Raw genomic sequence first — 21,743 nt, 5'->3', positions numbered from 1 at the left:
GTATCCTCTTGTGCACCTGCAATTTGGTACTGCCAACATAACGCAGGGCACACGGACACTCCAGCACATACACCACATATTCACTCTTACACGTGAGTTGTTGTTTTATTTTACGTGCCACAGAAGTGAATGGGGTAGCATATTCGGTTTTATTCAATCCATGCTGACAAGCCTTGCAGGATGAACACCTCCTAAAGCCCTTACTTTTCCCTAACCAAATTTTACCGGTCAGGACTTCTGGGCTAGATTTTACTAGGGCATTCTGCATGGAATATGCTCGCCTGTATGTGATGGATGGGGTATTGGGTATTCTATCCCCTATCACTGGGTCACATTTGACTAGATTCCAATGCTTGGAAACTATTTTCCCCAGCGCTGCATGTTGCCTATTGAAGGCCCAAATCAATCTGACTGGTTGATCATTAGTGGTGATGGACTTTTTGTGGACCTTAGGCTCGAGGGCATGATTACGTGGAATGGCATTAGCTTTGATTATGGCTTTATCCACTATTGCAGCCTGATACCCCCTAGCCAGGAATCTGGACCTACTGGCCTGCTGAGCCAGGTTACACTGGGCTTCTGTACTGCTCAAACGACGTATACGCAACATTTCACCATACGGAATGCTGCGTATAAGGTGAGCAGGGTGATGGCTGCTGGCGTGGAGAATCGTGTTTCCAGCCGTCTCCTTACGATACAACCTTGTTTCTAGATGTGTTGCTCCTGGTGTGACTGTCATGTCAAGGAAATGCACCTGATCCCTGCTGATGGTAGAGGTAAAGTGCAGATTGTAGTCATTCTTATTGATGCGGTCAACAAAGTGCTCAGCCTCCTGGCGAGTGCCCTTCCAGACTAGGAACACATCGTCTATATAGCGATACCACCTAACAATAGATTGTCTGGAAATGTCTGCGTGCGTGCCATGGAGGACCTGCCTCTCCCAGTAGCCCATGTGTAGACAGGCATAACTGGGAGAGAAACAGGCCCCCATGGCCACACCCCTGACCTGCTGGTAATATCTATTGTTAAACATAAAAAAATTGTGGTGTAAACAAAATGAGATCATTGAAAGTAACATGCGGTTATGATCAGCCATGATTATAGGTCGCAATCCTAGGTAGAATTCTATGGCTCGCAGTCCGTCTTGGTGATTAATACTGGTATATAAAGACGTGACATCTAATGTAATGAGCCACAGATCCATACCCCACTCTATATCCTGTATCTTTCTTACAAAATCATTGGAATCTTGCACATATGATGGTAACTCCTGAACAAATTCCTGCAAGAAAGAGTCCACATACACTGTTGTTTTCTCTAATAAACCCCCGCACGCTGCAATTATCGGTCTTCCCGGGGGTTTACTAGGATTCTTGTGGATCTTGGGAATGAGGTATAGGACTGGCATGACTGGATGGTTATTCTTTAGATATTTCAGCTCATCCATGCTCAGTAGGCCAAAGGACCTCCACCCCATGAGCAAAGAGTGGAAGTCTTCCTGAGCTTTTTTGACCAATGAAATGTCACTATGTCTATAGCAGTTCAGATCATTCAGTTGGGAGAGGGCTTCTTCTAGATATAGTTTTCGTGGCCACAAAACTATGTTTCCTCCCTTGTCAGCCTGTCTGACGATGACATTTTCATTGGCCTGAATTTTTTGGATGAGACGCATGTATTGATCATTTTGTGTAAATTTTTTCCGTTTAGAATTGAGCACCTTGGAATGTAATGACTTGATGTCTTTGACAACTACATCGTGAAAAATGTCCAAATTATCATACATCATCACAGGTGTGAACGTTGAGCGCGGTTTAAAAGACGTTAGTCCCCCCACCCTGCTGGGCTCACCTCCACATGTAGTTTGTGATGATGACTGCTCCGATCTGAGAGACTCTAGGGCTTCCAAGCCAGGCAAGTCACGGGCTTGTAATCCCTCGTCTCCAGCTTCAACCCGCGTAGCACTGCTGCGGGGTTTTCCTCCAGCAAAGTGTTTCTGTAGCTTGATTTTGCGGACAAATTTGTAAAGATCAATTCTTGTGTCCGCATAATTCAGATCGCATGGAGGACAAAATGTGAGACCTTTAGATAGGATGTTGAGCTCAGAATCGGACAGGACCATGTCCGTCAAGTTAATGATGGAGGGGGCAACGTCCTTAGCTCCAGATAATAGGTTCACTTCCTGTTCCATCTCTTTGCACTCTTTTTCTTCCTCTTCTGCTGATTTGGCTCTTGCTCTGGATCTGGCCTTGCGACGTTGGTAGCGTTTTGCGTTGATTTTTTTGTTCCTGAGCGCGACTGCGTTCTCGGGCGTATATATATACATTTTAACCTATAAGTCACTCCTTATGGCAGGCCTTGACAATCCTGAAGGCAGAATACTTGGTGTTGTGTGAGAGGGTGCCCTAGCATTAGCTGAGCCCCTCTGCAGCTTTCGGAACCATCTCCTTATAGCTGTTCTATGATATAGCCACACCATATACTAGCTGCTGCCACAGACACGAGTCTGCCCTCCTGCTGCTGGACGAAACTCCGGCAGAGGAGTCCTGGACAATAGGTTTCCTGTCCAGTGAGGTGCTGGCACCTCCCCAGACAGGCTTTAGTGTATTGGGGCAGGGTGGGTTGCATTCAGTGAATGCTTTTCAGAAAGCCTGGGGCACTCTAGGTGCTCCACACATTCCCCAGTTCAAACCGGTTGCTGGGGCACTCAGCCCCAGCTCTGGCGCGAAACTGGATAAAGCGGAAGGGGTGTAACCACCCCTACCCAGGTCCTCCCATAGGTGGGACCTTAGAGTTAGTCCAACCCCTAAACTTGCTATAATAATAGGATCCCCCAAGAAGACAATCCTTTGATTTAACTTGCTTTCCTTGGTTGCTCCAGGCTTGCTCCAACTTCCCTGCAAAGGAGAAGTTCCTCAGACCTTGCTGGTCTGCACCGAAGCCAATCTCGACATCTTGCGTGGATTGCGTTTGCCAAGGTTTGTTGGGTCCAATCCGGATACACCGCAGTCAACTAGATCCTTCATGGGACTGCTCGAATCCAGCTCCTGGTCGTCGCCGACGCCTCCTGGACCACGTGGCTGAAGAGACAAACTTCACCTTTTCACCTGAAATCACCCGACATTGGCTGGCAGCTTCCCAACGCCATCCTGGTCACTGGCAAGTGACCCAGACTCTGTCCCTTCTGCTTTCAGTTTCTTCAGATCTTCGATCCACCCGGACACTTTTCCTCTGGTCGCCTGCAGCACTTCTTTGGAGATCTAAATTGAAAACGACAACGAAACCCAACATCAAAAGACACCTATGCACCTGGCTCCCGTGGGTGAGGTAACACGAGTACTCTTGTAGTCTCGAGGGTATTGTCCTCCGAGTGTCTAAGTCTAAAAGGGTTCCATCGTAGTCATCATAGAAGTGTCCTTAAATTGTAAATTTGTAACTTGTACGTTTCCTATAGAAAGTCAATGGTAACCCACGGCTGTATTTAGACATAGCACGCGACTCCCGTGGGACTCCTACATCCTAACCTTTGATTGGTACTAGAAGCCCCAGCGATTCCACAGGCCCTAGGCCTGCTTTCTATCCCAGACGTGGTTCCTATACCACTATTTTAGTATATGGCTTGTGAGGCCTCTAGGGCAGAACGTATACTGTCCAACTTATCGTATGCTAATTAAGTTCCTTGTAATGTACTTTTACCTCTGACCTCGTAAAGAGTCCAGAGGGGTTGTGTTTAGATTAAATACATATATATTTGATATATACCTTGTGTGGTGTGCTTTCATTTGGTACTCAAGAAATTATAAATGGTAAAACAACTAGCTTAACTCGCCTCCTGAAGTCTTAGCATGCAGACTGCTCGCCATTGCTACCACTAGGATAGCTTTCTATAGGTTGACTTTACAACCATCAACAATAAGGGTCGATTGGACTGGTGCAAGGTGTCTCACTAGAATAGTGGACATCATATACCAGGCCAACTTCTCACAGGGAGCATTGCAGACTGCCCACATAGACCATGCGGAAATATTAGAGACACTGCGGACAATAGACCATAGAGCATTTCTTCAACGGAAAAACACAGACGCAGACAGGTCAGGTGCACTGTTTGCCCGCATAGTCAGGGATAGGCCGGACCCGCCAGTCATAACAAGAATCCGTACACGGGCAGGTCATATAGTCCATACACAAAAAGAAATAAACAAAGCCTTTTATGATCATCTTGAAGCACTCTACGCACCTCCTGCTCCTGTGGAAGGCCCTCCCATTAACAGTTTCTACAAGATCTTCCATTTCCGGTGATCCCCGATGCGGTACTAAAAGACATAGATGGCCCAATCACTCAAACTGAAATTTGGGCTGCAATTAAGGGTCTGAATCGTAACAAGGCGCCTGGGATCGATGGACTCCCAGTCGAGTTTTAGCAAGCTTACTCATAGACCATGGTACCCACACTGGAATCGATATATAAGGTAGCCTTTGAGACCGGTCGCCTGCCAGATTCCACTATGCAAGCGCTGGTCACATCAATACCCAAACCAGGACGAGATAGCTTAGAGCTGTCTAATTACAGGCCCCTCTCCTTGCTGTTCACTGAATACAAAATTCTAAGTAAGGCCCTCGCTATTCGCATACAGCCACACCTTAATACATTAATCCATGGTGATCAATGTGGGTTACTACCGAATCGCAGTACTTCCACAAGCACAAGAAGGCTGCACTATGTAATGAAGGCCACCCCTCGGGAGTACCAGGATGCAGGGTGCTTCGCACCGGTCCTTAGGCAGACCTTTGACTCCCTATCTTGGGACTTCATGATTGCGTCACTGCAGCGATTTGTGATCCCAGACATGTATATTAAATGGGTTTGTCTATTATACACATCCCCCACAGCCAGAGCACACACAGGCCACTACATTTCGGAGCAATATATTATATATAGGGGCACAAGGCAGGGATGCCCACTATCCCCCCTTGTTGTTTGTGCTCGCATTGGAGCCATTAGCTACAGGCCTTAGAGGCTCAGCGACTCAGCTCGGCATTCCCATTGATGGGGTACATCACTTAATATCCATCTATGCAGATGACATACTACTGTATTTATGGGATCTGACAGTTGACAATGCCCCTCTCCACAACATCTTTGCCACTTTTGAACACCTATCGGGCCTGGCTATAAATCCTGAGAAATCTTCTACGTATTTTTTCCGAGAATCACAACACCCAACCCACCTACAGTTTGGCGATTACACAATACCAGTAACTCCCACCACCTTTAAATATCTAGGTATTCAAGTCTACAGAACACAGGCAGACCAGATCGAGGGCAACATAGTACGGGCCATAACGGCCCTCCGTGCCACTATCGGTGATGGGAAGAATTGCCATTTCCAAAATGATGATGGTGCCTCGCCTATTATATTATTTTGTGAATTTACCTGTGGTTCTTCCACAATCCATTTTTAACACAGTTAATACTATACTGGTTAATCTCCTTTGGGGGGCTGGCCGTAGACGAATAAGCCTTCGGAAACTCCAACTAGAAACACGAGGTGGAGGGCTGGGAGTTCCCGATTTTCGAAGCTACTACTACACCAGCCAGCTCCAATGGCTATCATATTGGACGGCGGGGAGAAACCTGCAGGAGATCGGGTTCACGCCGCCTGGGATTGATCGGGGCGAGTTACATTCCTTGCTACTACCGAGGGCTAGGATCCCTCCAGATTGCCCACCCCTACTGAAAACCGCCCTACAATGCTGGAAGAAAGCCTTATTGTACACCACGTCAGCGTCCCCTTACGCCACAAATATCCCCCTCCTGGGAATCCCCACACCACAGTGTAGACTTTCGAGGGCCAGAATACAGGACTGGACAGATAGCAGGGTGGAGGATGTTGGCACATTCTTCGGCGATGGCACCACACTCGACCACGACTCCTTTTTACAGGCCACAGGTGTACCACCACGTTTATACTTGTTACACGCTACGGTGACATTACATTAGACAGCAAGATGAACCCCCACAGCATAGCCTGGTATATCTCATACTACATGGGACCTTGAGGACATTTAGTACGGTGGCTATAAACAGGCGTCAAGGCACACGCTGCAATTGCACTCACCTTTCTTAGAGCACACTGGTCTGAGGACTGTACCGTTGAAATTACTGACAAGGCATGGAAGTGTATGCTGGAACACCCTAAAAAAGTATTGCGTAACGCGAAATTAAAATGTATCCAGTCGATGGTCCTTCATAGATCGTATCTTACCCCCTGCGGATCCATCGCATGTTTCCGGACTCCTCCCACTGCTGCCCCCGTTGTAGGGAAGATAAGGCAGGTTTTCTTCATATGCTATGGTTTGGCCCTTGTCTCCGGGATTACTGGGGGGGGGGTCTGTCACTCGCTGAATGCGGTTACGCAACTCCCGGTCCCGGATGAAGCCCCTCATAGGTCTCTGCAAGCGCTCAGGGGTACAAAAGGTGAGATTAAAGCTCTTAGATCTAGCACTCATATTGGCGGTGAGAGCCCTTACCATGAGGTGGAAATCCCCCAGATGTCAGGCGGTATCCACCTGGCAGGCTGACATGCTTCAATGCGTAAGGGCAGAGGGTGCAGCTCTTAGGAGGGAGGAAGAGAGGGGGCTGAGGAAACAACCCTTTTCAATGGACTGGGAGGCTATGCTGCTTGGACTGGGATCGCATGACTTGTCACCCCCACATGCTGTCTTGACCCCATAATACACAAGGATGCCAGGAGGCTCCTGGCCCCTAGGCCCTGAGACCCAGTCTAACACGTTCCAACCCTGGAACACGTCGGCCCCTACAGCAATACACCTATAGTGAGTTACCTTGATCTGTAAGAAAACTGAAGTAGGAATGACCAGGAGTTGGGGGGGGGGGGGGGGGGGGGGGGGGGGGGTCGGGGGGCGGGGGGGTTGTTACGTTGTGTTACTAGTAAAATCACACAGCTTTATTTTGATGATGCTTATGTTGAAAATCGACTGTACTATTACTACTAATGCCGCTAGAGATTAGGTCGCTCAATTTATATGTTACACAGTGTAAAATGCGCAGAATCTGTATATGACACTTATATGGTACCATATGTCAAAGGAAAAAAGACTATATGTTGAACATCTCGTACTTTATGTGGTATGCTAAAGTCATCAATAAAGTTTGTAAAAAAAAAAAGCAGGGTCGGGCTGATGGAGCACCCTGGGGGGACTCAGCAGGTTGTCGGAATGGGTTCCGAGAGGAAAGGAGGGAGTGTGACTCCATTGTGTTCTGCTGGCGAGGAGGGAGCGGATAAAGTCAAGGGCCTTGTTCAGGCTTCGTAGAGTCTGTGGACTAGGGTGCGAGGAGAGACTGTATCGAAGGCCGCAGAGAGGTCTAGCAAGATGAGGTCCACAGTCTCTCCTCTGTCGAGGAGGGAGCAGATGTAGTCTGTCGCAGCGAGAAGGGCGGTTTCTGTGCTATGGTTCTTCTTGAAGCCTGATAAGGAGGAGTCGAGGATGTTGCTATCTTCTATGAAGGCAGCGAGTTGGTTATTGCCGGCCTTTTCCAAGACTTTTACTGGGTACGGGAGTAAGGAGATTGGTCTGAAGTTTTTGAGGTAAGTGGGGTCCTCGGAGGGCTTTTTCAGGAGAGGGTTGATGTTATCGTGTTTCCAGTTGTTGGGGAAGGAGGCAGTCTCAAAAGAGCGGTTGATGATTTGTTGAAGCTTGAGGGCAATGTCTGTGGCTTTGTGGTAGATGTGGTGAGGGTAGGGGTCCGTGGGAGCCCCGGAGAGGGTGGTCCTCATAATCCTTAGGTTTTCTTCGCTGCTGAGGGCAGTCCAGCTGTCCCGTGCCGGATGTGTTTGGTTGGGGATGGTGGGAGAGTGTTCCTCATGGAGGTTGTTGTCTTCGAAATTGGCATAGATGGTCTTTATTTTGAGGTGGAAGAAGGTGCTGAGTCTATCTCACGCTACGGTTAGATCTACAAAAACAAAGAATAGCCTTCCTTTTTTTAGGCAGGTGTATTTACCAATGAGGGTGCTCAGGTAAAGGCTTTGTTCTACGGTTCCCAGTCCCTTACGGAATCCGAATTGTAAATATGATATTTTATTTTCCTCAGCCTAGTCTTGTAGTCTCTCTAATACAATAATACGCCCTGCTATTTTCGCCATAGAATGCAACATGTTGGATCTTTTCTATTTCCCTTTTTAAAAATGGGGACTAAAATGGATTCCGTCCAAGTCTCAATGTACTGAAAAGAGCAACTGGCCATGATTATTTGGGTCAGTATTGGACCCCCAAAGGTCTAAATTAGTCTTATATAGATCTAAGGGAATCCAGTCAGGGCCAGGCGCCTTACCCCCTTACTTGCCATAATTGCCCTGTTTACCTCATCCAAGGTAATTTGGAGGTCATTTACTGTTGTCGAACATAATAAATTGTTTTCCTCACCTTCCGTGTTTAAAATTTCTATGGGGTTTACAGGATTGTGGTTGCCGAAGATATTTGTAAAATGTGCCACCCACTGCTCTTCTGTGATCGCTACTTTGATGGTAGAGGTGTCCCTTGGGTCCAGGAAGGGTGCCCTTACGGCCCTCCAAAAGGCTGCCCCGTCCTTAGACTCAGTGGTTTCGTGGAGGGTCTGCCAAAGTTCTTCTTTTAACACCCTCTTACGTTCTTTGATCACGTTAATGTATACCCTCCTTGCCTCCCTTAATACAATCGGGTTCCTAGGAATACTATGGGACACTCTTTTCAATGTGGAATATGCTTTTGTGCACTTTGAGTCAAACCATCCTTTAAGATTTCTTATGAGGTTACTCTTTGATACTCATAGGGTTTCATTTATTGACCTTGTGATATCTTGAAAGGATGTCAAAACTATTTCATGTGTTGTGTTTTCATTTAAAATGGCTTCCATTGCTGAAATACTTATTACCACTATTTTTGTGTTGTTTCTAGTGGATCGACCATCAGCCATTTCAGGACATAACCGTTTTTCATATTCATTTCCATCTGTTGGGGGGCATAAAAAACTTTATGGTCATGCTTAGTTTGGGGAGTTAACAGTTTCAATGAAATGCTCAGAGGGAAGTGATCGCCCGGAATGAGGTCATGTGTTATAAATTGACTCGTCTTTGATGCTAAGTTTACAGAAAGTAGGATTTAGTCTATTGTTGTAAAACATCCTCTTCCGTTAAAGGTACTCTTGAAGGGCACTGGGTTAAGACTTAACTCATTTGCAAATCCTAAGTCTAGATCGCAGGCCATTTCATTTAGGATGTTCACATATTGTGTATGTGAGAAATGGGTTTCACTTTCCCCTTCTTCATTCATAATACCACATATATTAGTACCATTTTTAGAACACAGTGTAATATTAAAGTCCCCCCCCCGACAATGTACACGTCCCCTCTACCTTCTCTTAACATTAGTTTAAGAGCATTTAACTGATTGTCTAAAATTCCAACTATCTGGTCCGTCGGTGCATTATTGTAGGAGTTACTTACCTTAGGTAACAATGTATCTGGTTGAGGAACAGCACTATCCAGAATAGTGCCAGGTACTAAGGCACCAAGCCATTAAATGAAAGAACTGAGCGCAGCTACTGTAAGCAAGTCCATAACCAACATAACAGCTTCCTTAGAGGCAGAAGGCATGTGAAAAAGGGCACAGCAGATGGAGAAGTCTGCAACCATCGCCCGGAGCCAAGAAGGGTTCCAAGCCAGAATGGAAGAGCAGTGACAAGTCATCCTCCAACCACACCAGCAGGGGGGATATCCTAAAAGAACTGAGGGGCGAGACCCAACCAGCAGACCTCAACCCTAAGGACTGTAAGAGTCAGGAGTGCAAGCAACACAAGGAAGCAGGGCACAACAAACCCTACATTGGAGACCAAATGCATGGGCGCAAAAATACCCAGGTATTCACCCACCAATCACCAGAAAGGAAGGAATGGAGCAACAACAACAACAAGAAGAGCATCCCCCTAGGGAGCGAGTAAGAAAAGAGGGCTCTCGCAGAGGACGGCCACCCTGAAGCAGGCGAGCCCAGAAGACCGAGAGAGGTTCTCGCAGAAACGAGGAGGAAGGGCGGGTTGTGAAGGAATCTGCGGCTAGAATCATCTACATCTGATACATCGATACCGAAGGTAAGTAACTCGGACTCTGTTAGCGCCTACTAGCCGCAGATTCCTTAACGTAGAATAGATAAACTAGCCATCCCCAAGGGGGAGGAGGGTCTGCGAGAGCACCTCTTCAGCTCAAACAAGCACAAGACCCCCAACAGGGGACCAGTCACAGGACAGGGAAAAATAACCCCGACCACCGCAACAGGGGAGGAGTTACAGGTCCTAAGCTGAAGAGAACCTCAGCATCGTGGTAGAACATCTACCCAAAGGGGATGTGTTAGAACGACAAAGAGGTAACCCAGCCTTCACCAACAGGAGAAAAAAAGGGCCATACGAAGGAGGCCAATACACCCCAAGCCCAGTGAACACACCAGGGACCTCCACCAGAAGCCCCAAGGGTACAGGCAAAACAGAGGCGTGGCCCTCCACTGACGCTGGGGAGTGAGGTAAGTATAGTGTAGATAATTGGACTGAATAAATTCCAAGTATTGTATGATGAAAAAGTTAATTTAATTAGCTTTTTGTGCACGATGTCCTCATGATGATATTCCTGCAGAATAATATTTACTTCATTACACGTCTACTTAAAGTGCAATGTGTCTTGTGATATTATTTTGGGTGTTCTATAAAGTGCTGACCATTACCATTCAGCCCCTTCAAAGCCACTTTAAAGTGCTTTTGACCTGAAATCTATACATTAAATGCACTTATCAAATTACATTTGCTATAGTAGTTACGGGTGAGTCATTCACAATTGTGAACTGCAAGAGTTATGTTAAAGACTTCAAATTGGACACAATAGCAGCTGAAACTTGCATAGTTGCAGTTCCTTCACCTGTAACCGATAAAAACGTGTAACCGATAAAAACGTGTTTAAGTGCTATCAACTACGAGCAAAGTCCATTGAGTGTTTCAGTATTTTTCCAAGGTATGACCCAACTTACCACCAAAAACGTTCTCACCTTTAAATAGGCTTCACTCTCTCATTTGGCAGTCCTCTTTTAGGAGTGTGCACTCCTGGGAAGCCAACTTCAATTTCTATTTACGCATTTGGTTTTCTAATTCACTGAAGATGGCAACATTACTTTAATGACAAGAAAATAATGCATAAGGATTCTATAAATTATATACATACCTAGGGGAGTGTTGAGGCACACGCACTGTACATCAAACCAAAAAGTCTCAACATCTTGCAAAGTGCTCAGAAAGTACCCACGTCTTTCAAATGGACGGCTGCTTCGAGCCAAGTTGTAGTGTGGATCACAGGTAGTTGTATCAACAATGGATGACTTTCTTTTCACATATACAAATACCTGTGTAAAAAAATAATTGCCAAAATTATTATGGATCATGTACTAAAAAACATTTGTGTAATCATATTTATTACTTTTACTTATATATTACTTTTCTTCTAATTCAGAATATCCAATGTACTACCCTATTTTCCACCCTATACCGCTCTCAATATATCCTCTAGCTCTACTCTGACTCATCTCAAACCTTTCTACTACTCTTTCCAAAGCACTAGCCTCTTTATCACCCTATACCATACCTCTACCAATATATCAATTACCTCCACTCTCTCATTCATACCAAAATCCATACCACTAGTATGATCGCCAAAATAACCCTTTCGAGTCTCTTCCCTACTTCACACCTTCCTGCATCATCTCATACCTCTTTTTATTATTCTGATCCCCCAAAACAAGCCTTTTTTAAACCCTCCCTCTGACTCTTCCCCTCCACCTCCCATTTACTCATCCCAAGCCTCCTCCTACTGATATGAGCTCCAAAAGAAAAACCCACAAAAACTATTATAAATTCTTCTCTTCTATACCTCCACTATCCTTTTCAATCCAAATAACAGACTAACATTTCCACCACTCAAATTAATTCAATATTTCACTATACTAATTCACCAATAATACTTTATGGGTTCTAGAGTAGCGGTAGCAAGCGCTATATAAATGCAAACCTTTTTACTTCAACCCCTTCGCTATCCTTCTCAATCCAAACAACTGACTAACATAACCACCACTCAAATTACTTTCATATTTTCACTATACCAATTCACCACTAATCCTTTATGGGTTCTGAAGTAGCGTGCTACTCGCCAAAAAAGCGCTGCAACATACCATCAAGGGTAGCAAGCACTGTTCCCTTTAAGGTGCACATGCACGCACATCTGTGCCCCAGAGCTCGCAGTGTGGTGTGTGTGTGGCGCGCGCACACATCTCCCAAGAGGAATATGTAGCCCGTGGGATCAAGGAGGGGGGACACTTGCTTTATTTCTTTTGTTTCTAGAGTACGGCTGCGGGACATATTGTGTGCTTTTCCGTATTCATGTTAATTGAAGCGCCCGTCACAATCTGCCCGTCATGAGCTGCGATTAACATGAATACTTTCACAAAAGCACACAATCTGGCCCAAAGACGCGCTTTAGTAACAACACAAATGCATCAAGTCTACAAACACGGAGTGTGCTTTCAGGTGATCCTAAAAGCACATGCTGTGTTTGTAGATATGTGCATGTTCTTTGTATAATGGGCTAAGGGGTGATAGTGTGCCTTTTTTAAAGCTTTCATGTTATTTGCAGCTCATTACGAGCGCTGCAATTAACATGAAAACTTTAACAAAAGCACACAATCACCCGCAGCTGCGCTCTATTAAGAAAAAAAATGGAGCAAGTCTACAAACATGGTGTGTGCTTTCAGGTGATTCTGAAAGCACACTCAATGTTTGTAGATTTGCTTCATTTTCTTAATAAAGCTGGGCTGCAGGGTGATTCAATGCTGCCAAGGTTACAGATTGCTATGCGTGACATTTTCATAATTTCTCTGTATTTATGAGTGACATTTCATCGACCACGATTGACACTTTCTCACGAGAAAAATCAAGCAAAAAAGATGTGGGGAACATATACATATTAGAAACTACACCACATTGAGCAACATAAACTCTAAGAAGTCACTGAATTAAAGTGGGCTAAGGAGAAGCAGCTGAAAACTGAGTAGAACAGTCAAACTATGGGACTACTACTGTCATGTTTGGAGCTTTTATGAAGCAAGCAGACTATTTCGAGGGTTAATGATTGTCTTGCTTGATTGTCTTGCTACTAGAATGGCTGAGCTAGAGTGCATGAGATGAATCAACATGATTGGACAGAGTTACTACAAAACAAAATGTATGTGCTTGGACTAGGAAAAGAAAGGGAATTCAATGGACATAGTTTGTTTGGCAGGGAAGAGAGAAAACCCCGGCAGAGCTGTGTTTATATACTAGTGTTGAAAGATTTTTAATTCCCTTCTCTGTTCAGCATGCAGATTATTCTAACGAAAGCCCTTCATTTTTACTCTTGGGGTCCTGAATCATGTTCACTTGGAATTACTATTCCCTTTCCCTAAAAACCTAATTCTTGATCCCTAAAATAATGTGCCCTTAGCAGCAGCTACCGCGTGACAAGGCAGTAAGACTGTGGCACCCCATCTTTGGGGAGAAGGTGGTAGCTGAGGTAAGGGTTGGGTAACAATCTGAATCTCACAAAGTCCATTTAAGAAATGTGTCTTTTGGGGGAAGTAAAGCAAGGTTCATCAACTGACACTAGTTAAATTACGATTTTTAAAAGTGTGATAAAACAGATTATTTCCAAAACAAAGTATTTTGAAGTATGTAAGCGATTATTGCTTTAAACCCAGATCATAGAAACAGAATGTCTGAAAATATGGATTGTAAGATTGTTTTTAAACACGTCTCCTACCTCTGCCAGTCACACTTAAACACTTGTAAGCCGCTCTGACGACAATCAAGTTCTGGGATCATGTGACAAGACCAATACAGTGCCTCCGTTTTCTGAAAGTACACATGTCCAGAGGGCCCGGCAGAGGCTGAGAAGTTGACAGTTTTGTCAACAATCTCTGTCCAGGATGATGTGGGGTCTTAGGAGGGAATGGGCCCAGCAGCCTACAAAACTATAACATCCTGCGTAAGAGGCTCAGGTAATGTGACTTCTCTTCAGGCGGGTGTGGTAAGGAAAAACAAAGCTACCACCCGTCAGTGTGTCCAATCTTCAAAGCATGTGTGTGCTTCTGGTCACCAATAGGTTGGTACGATTGTGGGACAACAGCAAGCAAGACCGGCCCCTGGGATCACTCACGTGATGGCTGGTACGCCCAGAGTAGACACACAGGATGGCTGGATGGGGCACGGCTAATTGATCTAATAAACTCTGGCCTGCCTGCTCAGTGCTGTTCATGAATATTTTATCTCTGACACACAGCATTTTAAATTTGAAGGCACAGTTGCATGCTCATATATGTTAGATAATTTTAGTGTGCTGGTGCTGACTCATTGGCATTGCACCTCAATTGCAGTATTGTCAGAGGGGCGCTGGAATTCGGGACTAATGCATTTTAATGCAGTGATGCGGACACCAGCATTAAAATGCGTTAAACTAACTACTGATGCGGACCTACCCTGACCCAGCCTCGATCCAGCGAAAAATAAAATGATAATAACTAAGTTATCATCATTTTATTTTTCATGCTCTAAGAGAGCATTTGATAAGGTTTTCATGTTAATCACATCGCCCGTCATGAGTTGCAATTAACATGAAAACTTCAACAAATGCAAACAATCACCAATCAGCCCAGCTCTTAAGAAAAGAAATGAAGCAACATAGCTGCCAAGGTCTCAAATTGTGGGACAGTTTTAAACCTGCCTTAAGACCGTTCACGTGGCACTGTGTATGTGGAAATGCACTCTCTTTTCACTTTTTTAAGCAAACATTTGGAGTGTTATTTGGAGCTGCACCCACACTCGCTGTTTGGTTACTGGCACTCATAGCCTTGGTTGCAGCACACAGAGACCTTACACTTCGGCACACAGATGAAAAAAATTAGAGGGAATATTGATAGCAAGTGCTATATAAATGCAAACCTTTTTCCCTCTTCTATCCCTCCACTATCCTTCTCAATCTAAATAACTGACTAACATATCCACCACTCAAATTACTGTCATATTTTCACTACACTAATTCACCACTAATCCTTTATGGGTTCCGGAGTAGCGTACTACTCTCTGAAAAAGCACCTTTGTCAGGGGTAGTAAGCGCTATGTAAATGCAATTACAATATAATACATGAAGCATTGTGGGCTCTCTCTTGAGGCCTCTAGTCAACAAGAACACTAAAGTCAGCTGAAAATACTGGCACGCCTCCTAGAATATGGACAGTCATGGACTACAAAAGCTGGCTGCGTTCCACTAATAGCAATGGAAGTATACACCACCATCCAGTGGTAGAAGTAGGCGGGATCGGAATTGCACGGCGTCCCCCTACTTTTCAAATTTAACACAGTCCATTCGCCTACTTCTTTATTTTAAAAATGCGTCCCAGGACGGCAGGAATGGTCCAAATGTAAAAAGTATTACGTGATTGTCCAGCCCTGTGTGATGCTCATTGAGGAAGGCCTCCGAAGTCGCCACAACCTCCTCCCCCTTCCCCTCTGTATTTGGGGCCAGGAGCCTGCCCAACAACACTATAGGAGAATCAATCAGCAGCAAAAACGGCTTTCTTTGGTGGCCCTGCTGCTACAGTGTGATTTACACCTCATTTAGTGACTAGGCCCCCTGCTTGACCCCGCTGTGACAAATACAATGGTCACATCAGGATGCATTTTCGGCACCACCCTTGACCTCATCTGCCCTTCATGTTGGGGCTTACCCAGACTGACGAAAAACGCAAGCAAAGGAAGAGCACTCCAGTGTAGAATTCATGGCAGACTGAGCCCAAACATTGGCGTTTTTAAAAATAAGCATTTGCAGTGCAATAGGTCTCGCATTTGCGAAATTTTCAGCTATTGGCATTGTAAATGCCAATGTATTTTATTTATCTGTTTAAAAAACCAACACAAATAAGAGGTTTGTCATTTACAATGCCAATAGCTCAAAGTCTCGCAAATGTGAGACCTATTCAACTGTAAATGTGTGTCTGTTTGTGAAGTGCAAACATTGACAAACTTGTATACCGAGCGCTGTTTAGTAAATCCGCAGTTAAAAAAGCACATACAAAGAAAATCACAGTATACAAGTAAAAACAGCAAACAAAGCAAGAACTTACAATGTACAAAGAACATGAGGGGCTCCCTTACACATTATTATGATCTCTGTCCTACTGCACCAACCCCTTATAAACCTACTCAAGCAATGTACAAAATCTGCCAAGAAAAACAAATTACAGACACGTGATCAGCGGTTATTGAACTGAACTGCTTCACTGCACTTCTATTAATTACAAATAGTTTCACTGGACCCGGTTAGAAGCATTAGGTAATGCAGTCGTTAACGGCAAAGAAAAAGGTTTAATAGGTGACAAAAACAAAAACCCAAGAGGAATGAACGTTCTCAAGCTGGATTTTGGAATAGGCTCGAAACAAAATGGAGAACATCTAAGTTCACTGCAGCTACATCTTAGAATTGGGATTTATTAGTCTATATTGATTTAACCTAGTATTTGTGTTTAACCAGCACAAATTCCCTTCTTAATTACATACATTCTTTATTTTATACATTTTGTATTTATCATATGTATAATACTACACAATAAACAACTGATAGGATGCAAATGGATCAATTTTCAACCACTTCATAACTGTTCAAGTATAACCATTTATAATTGTTCAAGTAGTATTTTCACCACAGTCAGCAACCTGACCAGGATGTATGACGTTATAACGCATACTATTACTCCGCAGACCATTACAACGCGACTTTTACTCCGCATACCGTTACAACGCATAGCGCCTTGGGGCGCTGGATAGTGGTAAGTATAATTTACTATTCTAACTCCAGTCCCCGTGGACCCTAGGGAAGGTGTTGGATAGTAAATTATACTTATTCCCTATCCTAGAGTGCCCCCCAGCGCAATGCGTTGTAATGGTATGCGGAGTAAAAGTCGCGTTGTAATGGTAGTGCGGAGTAAAAGATCCGTTGTAACAGGTGTATACCACCTGACCACAAACTAACAATTTAAAGCTTAACAAAGGTTGTTTCTAAACAAGTTCTGACAATTCACAGAACTACTGTATGAAATAATAAAGTATTTGTTTACTGTGGTGACCACTCTGGCATGGCATACAGTACACAAGGTCTGACCCCCCCCGCCCCAGGAAACCCACACAAAGTAGTCAGCCATTAGCCACACATAGGGTGAATTACAAGAGTCTTTAAAGCCTAGCCTACAAAGCCAATCAGAGTCATTCCCTTCTACCTCGCCCAACGGGTAGTGGCTTTGAACACCTCCATTCATTCCATGAGATCAGCTAACCATCATCTTCTCACCGCGAGAAGCCCTGTCTTGCCCTCCAATGTGCTCGCTCAAAGTTCTAACTCTTTCGACTACTCTGAACTCTTCCATGGAAATAAATGTCTTCCAAATCACATCAGGGGCACGCTCTTCCTTACGTAATTCAAATAAATAAATAACTCACCTCACTCAAAAAAGGCTTAACTCGACCTTCAACCTGCCACCACTAGCCCTTAAATGTAAGTATGTATATATAGTATGTAACAGTAAGTGCATTATCATTATTCGTATGCATGGACGTGCAATGCTGCAACACTTCAAAACATTTTTTTTACTACTGGCAGCTTTGCAAATATCTATCCTTAGCTTTAAAACTAAATATAGTGAGAGCGCAATACCAAAATAAACACGCGGGCTACCATTGCCAAAGCCGGCTGGGGGAGCGCAAAACAACCACTGGCTTCGAAGCTGGCATCCCGCATGGCGCGCTGCTGCAAATACAAACCAGAAGGGTGCCATTTCGATGCGCTCTGACTCATGTCGGCTGTTCCCTTTTTTTCCTAACAACCTGCCATAAAACATGATAAAAACAAGCATTTGCAATGCAATAGGTCTCGCAATTGCGAGAGTTTGAGCTATTAGCATTGCAAATGACAATGCTTTTTATTTTTGTGTTTTGAAAACCTGCAAGTGGTGCGTAAACACTCACCTTGTAGCACAAGTTACTACTTGTGTAACGATATATCTGTAAGAGACATTAGTTAGTGATAGATTCCTTACCTTAGAATATCCACAGGCGTCAGACTGGATCCGGAAAATTGTTGCGTAGTAATACCCCTGCGCGCCGGCAGGCGTCATCCGCGGCTACGCGTCCGTCGGTGTCGTTAGCGCCGGAATGACGTCGTCGGAGTACATAGACGCCGCCCATGCGCGCTGACGTCAGTTCTGATACACAGCTTTTCCGCGCCAGATACGCAGAGCCATGATAGAACCAACACTGGTGCCATGAAACTAGGGCCCTGAAAGGGGATGACCTTAACCCTAGATATCGGTTCGCAGAACGGGGAGGATGGGTGGGTCGGTAAGGAATCTATCACTAACTAATGTCTCTTACAGATATATCGTTACACAAGTAGTAACTTGTGCATCTGAAAGAGACACGTTAGTGATAGATTCCTTACCTTAGAATAGATACCCCAGCAATACCAACCCCGGTGGTGGGTCTGCGAACCAATAATCACACCAGAAAGTCCTGGAGGACGGAAGGGCCAAAGAAGCCATCCCTCCGGACTTGGCTGTCCAGGCAGTAATGTCTTGCAAACGTGTGCAGCGAGGCCCACGTAGCTGCCTGACAAATGTCTTGCAAGGGCACTCCTCGGCCCAGGGCAGTGGTAGTCGCCGTGGCCCGAGTGGAATGAGCCCTTAGTCCAACAGGCGGTTCCTTCTTAGCCAAGGAGTAACACGCCTGGATACACAAGATGATCCACCGCGAGATAGTCCGCTTGTGCACCGCCTTTCCCTTCTTAGCGCCCACGTAAACAACAAAGAGTTGGTCATCCACCCGGAACTGGCGTGTGCGATCCAGATAGTAAGAGAGCGCACATTTTGGGTCCAGTTGGTGGAGCCTCTCTTCCTCTTTCGAGGGATGCGGAGGCAGAAAGAGGTGGGCAAGGTAATGGACTGCCCGATGTGGAAGGCCGTGACAACCTTGGGCAGGAAAGAGGGTCTCGTCCGCAAAACAACCTTGTCCGGATGAACAGAGAGGAAAGGAGGTGTAGAAGAAAGAGCCTGGAGCTCACTCACTCTCCTGGCAGAGGTGATGGCAACCAGGAAAGCAGTCTTCAAGGTAAGAAGACGGAGAGGACAGTTGTGGAGCGGCTCAAAGTGAGCACACATTAGGTAGGTAAGCACAAGATTCAAAGTCCCACTGGGACATCACGAAAGGAACAGGAGGAAACATGTGTGTGATGCCCTTCAAAAACCTATTTACAATCGGGGACTTGAACAAGGAAGGCTGATAGGTAGCCTTAAGAAGGCGGAAAGGGCAGAAAGGTAGCCCTTGATAGTGCCCAGAGCAGAGCCCTGCTGGGCAAGAGAAAGAAGGAAGAGGAGAACCTCAGAAAGGGGTGCAGAGTGGATCCACAGCATTTGCTGTGCACCATGCCACAAATCTGTTCCACCTGCAGGCGTATACCAACTTCGTGGAGGGACGCCTGGCTGCCAGAATGACATTCCAGACTTTGGGAGGCAAGTCAAATGGCCTCAACTGTCGCCGCTCAATCTCCAAGCTCTTGGGTGGAGACTGGACAGGTTCGGGTGGAGGACCTTCCCCTGCTGCTGCGACAGAAGGTCCTCCCGAAGAGGCAGACGAATCGGGGGATCGACTGACATGCTGAGTAGCTCGGGATACCAGTATCTTCGTGCCAGTCCGGAGCCACAAGGATAACATGGGCCCGATTGCGCCTGATCTTCTTCAGCACTCTGGGCAGAAGTAGTATAGGCGGAAAGGCGTACAATAGACCGCAACTCCACTCGCAACGAAAAGCGTCTCCGAGCGAGTGCCGCCTTGGAAACTCCAACGCGCAGAACTGATGACATTGCCCGTTCTCTTCTGTGGCGAATAGATCTAACCAAGGCTCTCCCCACTGCTGAAAGAGGCCTTGCGCCACGTCTGAGTTCAGACGCCATTCGTGATCCATCATGCACCGGCGGTTGAGTTCATCCGCCCTAGCGTTCAGAGAACCAGGTGTTGAATCACCAGGGTCACGCCCTGATGTTCCAGCCACTGCCAGAGGCGCAGAGCCTCCTGGCATCGGGTCCACGACCCCACCCCGCCCTGTTTGTTGCAGCACCTGCACTACACTCCCCCGGACAGAGGGGAGGAATGCCTTCAGTGCAAGACGGATCGCCACAGCTCCAGAAGGCTGATGTGGAGCCGGGACTCCGCCGGAGACCAGAGACCTCTGATCTCCGCCTCTCCCATGTGGCCCCCCCAGCCCAGGAGGGACGTGTCCGTCACAACTACGTGCTCCGGGTGGGGTAGGGAGAGGGATCTGCCACTGACCCAATCGCGGTCCGTGAGCCACCACTGCAACTGTCTTGCAGTGCCCTCCGAGATCAAGACATGGTCGGACAAGTTGCCCTGATGCTGGGCCCACAAACTTCAGGTCCCACTGCAGAGCCCGCATCCGCCACCGGGCGTGATGCACCAGAAGGATGCAGGAGGCCATCAGCCCCAGAAGCCGCAGCGTCAACCTGACCGAGACTCGGGATAAAGGCTGAAAGATCGGAATCATAGCCTGAATATCCCGAACCCGCTGTTCGGGAGGATAAACCCGAAACTGCGCAGAGTCCAGAACCGCTCCGATGAAGAGGAGCTTAGGGAGGGACACAGGTGCGACTTCGGCACGTTGATGGAGAACCCCAGCAGCTGCAGGAGATCGGCCGTAGTCTGGAGGTGGCTGACGACTGTCTGGGGCAAGCCCGCATTCAACAACCAGTCGTCGAGGTAGGGGAAGACTGACACCCCTAACCTGCGCAGATGCGCTGCGACCACCGCCATCACTTTCGTGAATACCCGTGGGGCGCTGGTAAGGCCGAAGGGGAGCACGGTAAATTGAAAGTGCTCGTGGCCTACCGTGAACTGAAGGTAACGCCGGTGGGCCGGCAGGACAGGGATATGGAAATAAGCGTCCTGCAAGTCCAACGCTACCATCCAGTCTCCGGGGTCCAGGGCAGCTAAGACCTGAGCCAAAGTCAGCATCTTGAACTTCTCCTTCCGGAGGAAGCCGTTGACGTTCCCTAGGTCCAAGATAGGGTGTAGGCCCCCTTTGCCCTTCTTGGGTACCAGAAAGTAGTGGGAGTAACAACCACACCCTACTTCTGGCCCAGGAACGCGCTGGATGGCCCCCTTGGCCAAGAGGGCCGTGACTTCCTCTTGCAGAAGTTGCAAGTGATCCCCCGACACGGGGTGGAATTGCGGTGGCATGGCTAGAGGGGTCGCCTCGAAGGGGAGGGAGTAGCCCCTTCAGACGATTTGCAGCACCCACCAGTCCGACGTGACAGTGCGCCAGTGGACTAGCTGATGCGAACCCTGCCCCCCACTGGCGTCACATGGGCCTGAAAGCACGGACTAGGAGGGTTTTGAGGAAGGTGCTGTGGGGGAAGGTGTGGACTGGCCTCGCCGTTGTCCCCGACCGCCGCTGCGGCGGTTTCCACGGCCGCCACCGCGCTGTTGAACATTCTGCGGTGCGTGGCTGGCAGCACGTGTGGGGGCGCCCCTTCCGTGGCCAAGAAAGGAGCGAAAGGCACCCGTTTGCTGG

The 21,743-nt window shown here is 46.6% G+C and overlaps 1 protein-coding gene across 4 annotated transcripts in view; it reads right to left on the bottom strand.

Moving 5' to 3' along the window:
- GTF3C1 (general transcription factor IIIC subunit 1) overlaps window positions 1-21,743 on the bottom strand; it is a 2,559,884-nt gene that overhangs the window by 1,168,156 nt on the left and 1,369,985 nt on the right. For all 4 annotated transcript variants that reach the window (XM_078662887.1, XM_078662886.1, XM_078662885.1 and 1 more), the window contains exon 19: window positions 11,256-11,433. In XM_078662887.1, coding sequence (XP_078519013.1) covers window positions 11,256-11,433 — 178 coding nt within the window. The remainder of the gene's footprint in view (window positions 1-11,255; window positions 11,434-21,743) is intronic.

This window comes from Lissotriton helveticus, chromosome 10, assembly GCF_964261635.1.
Source record: "Lissotriton helveticus chromosome 10, aLisHel1.1, whole genome shotgun sequence".
Taxonomy (NCBI): domain Eukaryota; kingdom Metazoa; phylum Chordata; class Amphibia; order Caudata; family Salamandridae; genus Lissotriton; species Lissotriton helveticus.
This window is presented reverse-complemented; position numbering and strand designations above follow the sequence as displayed.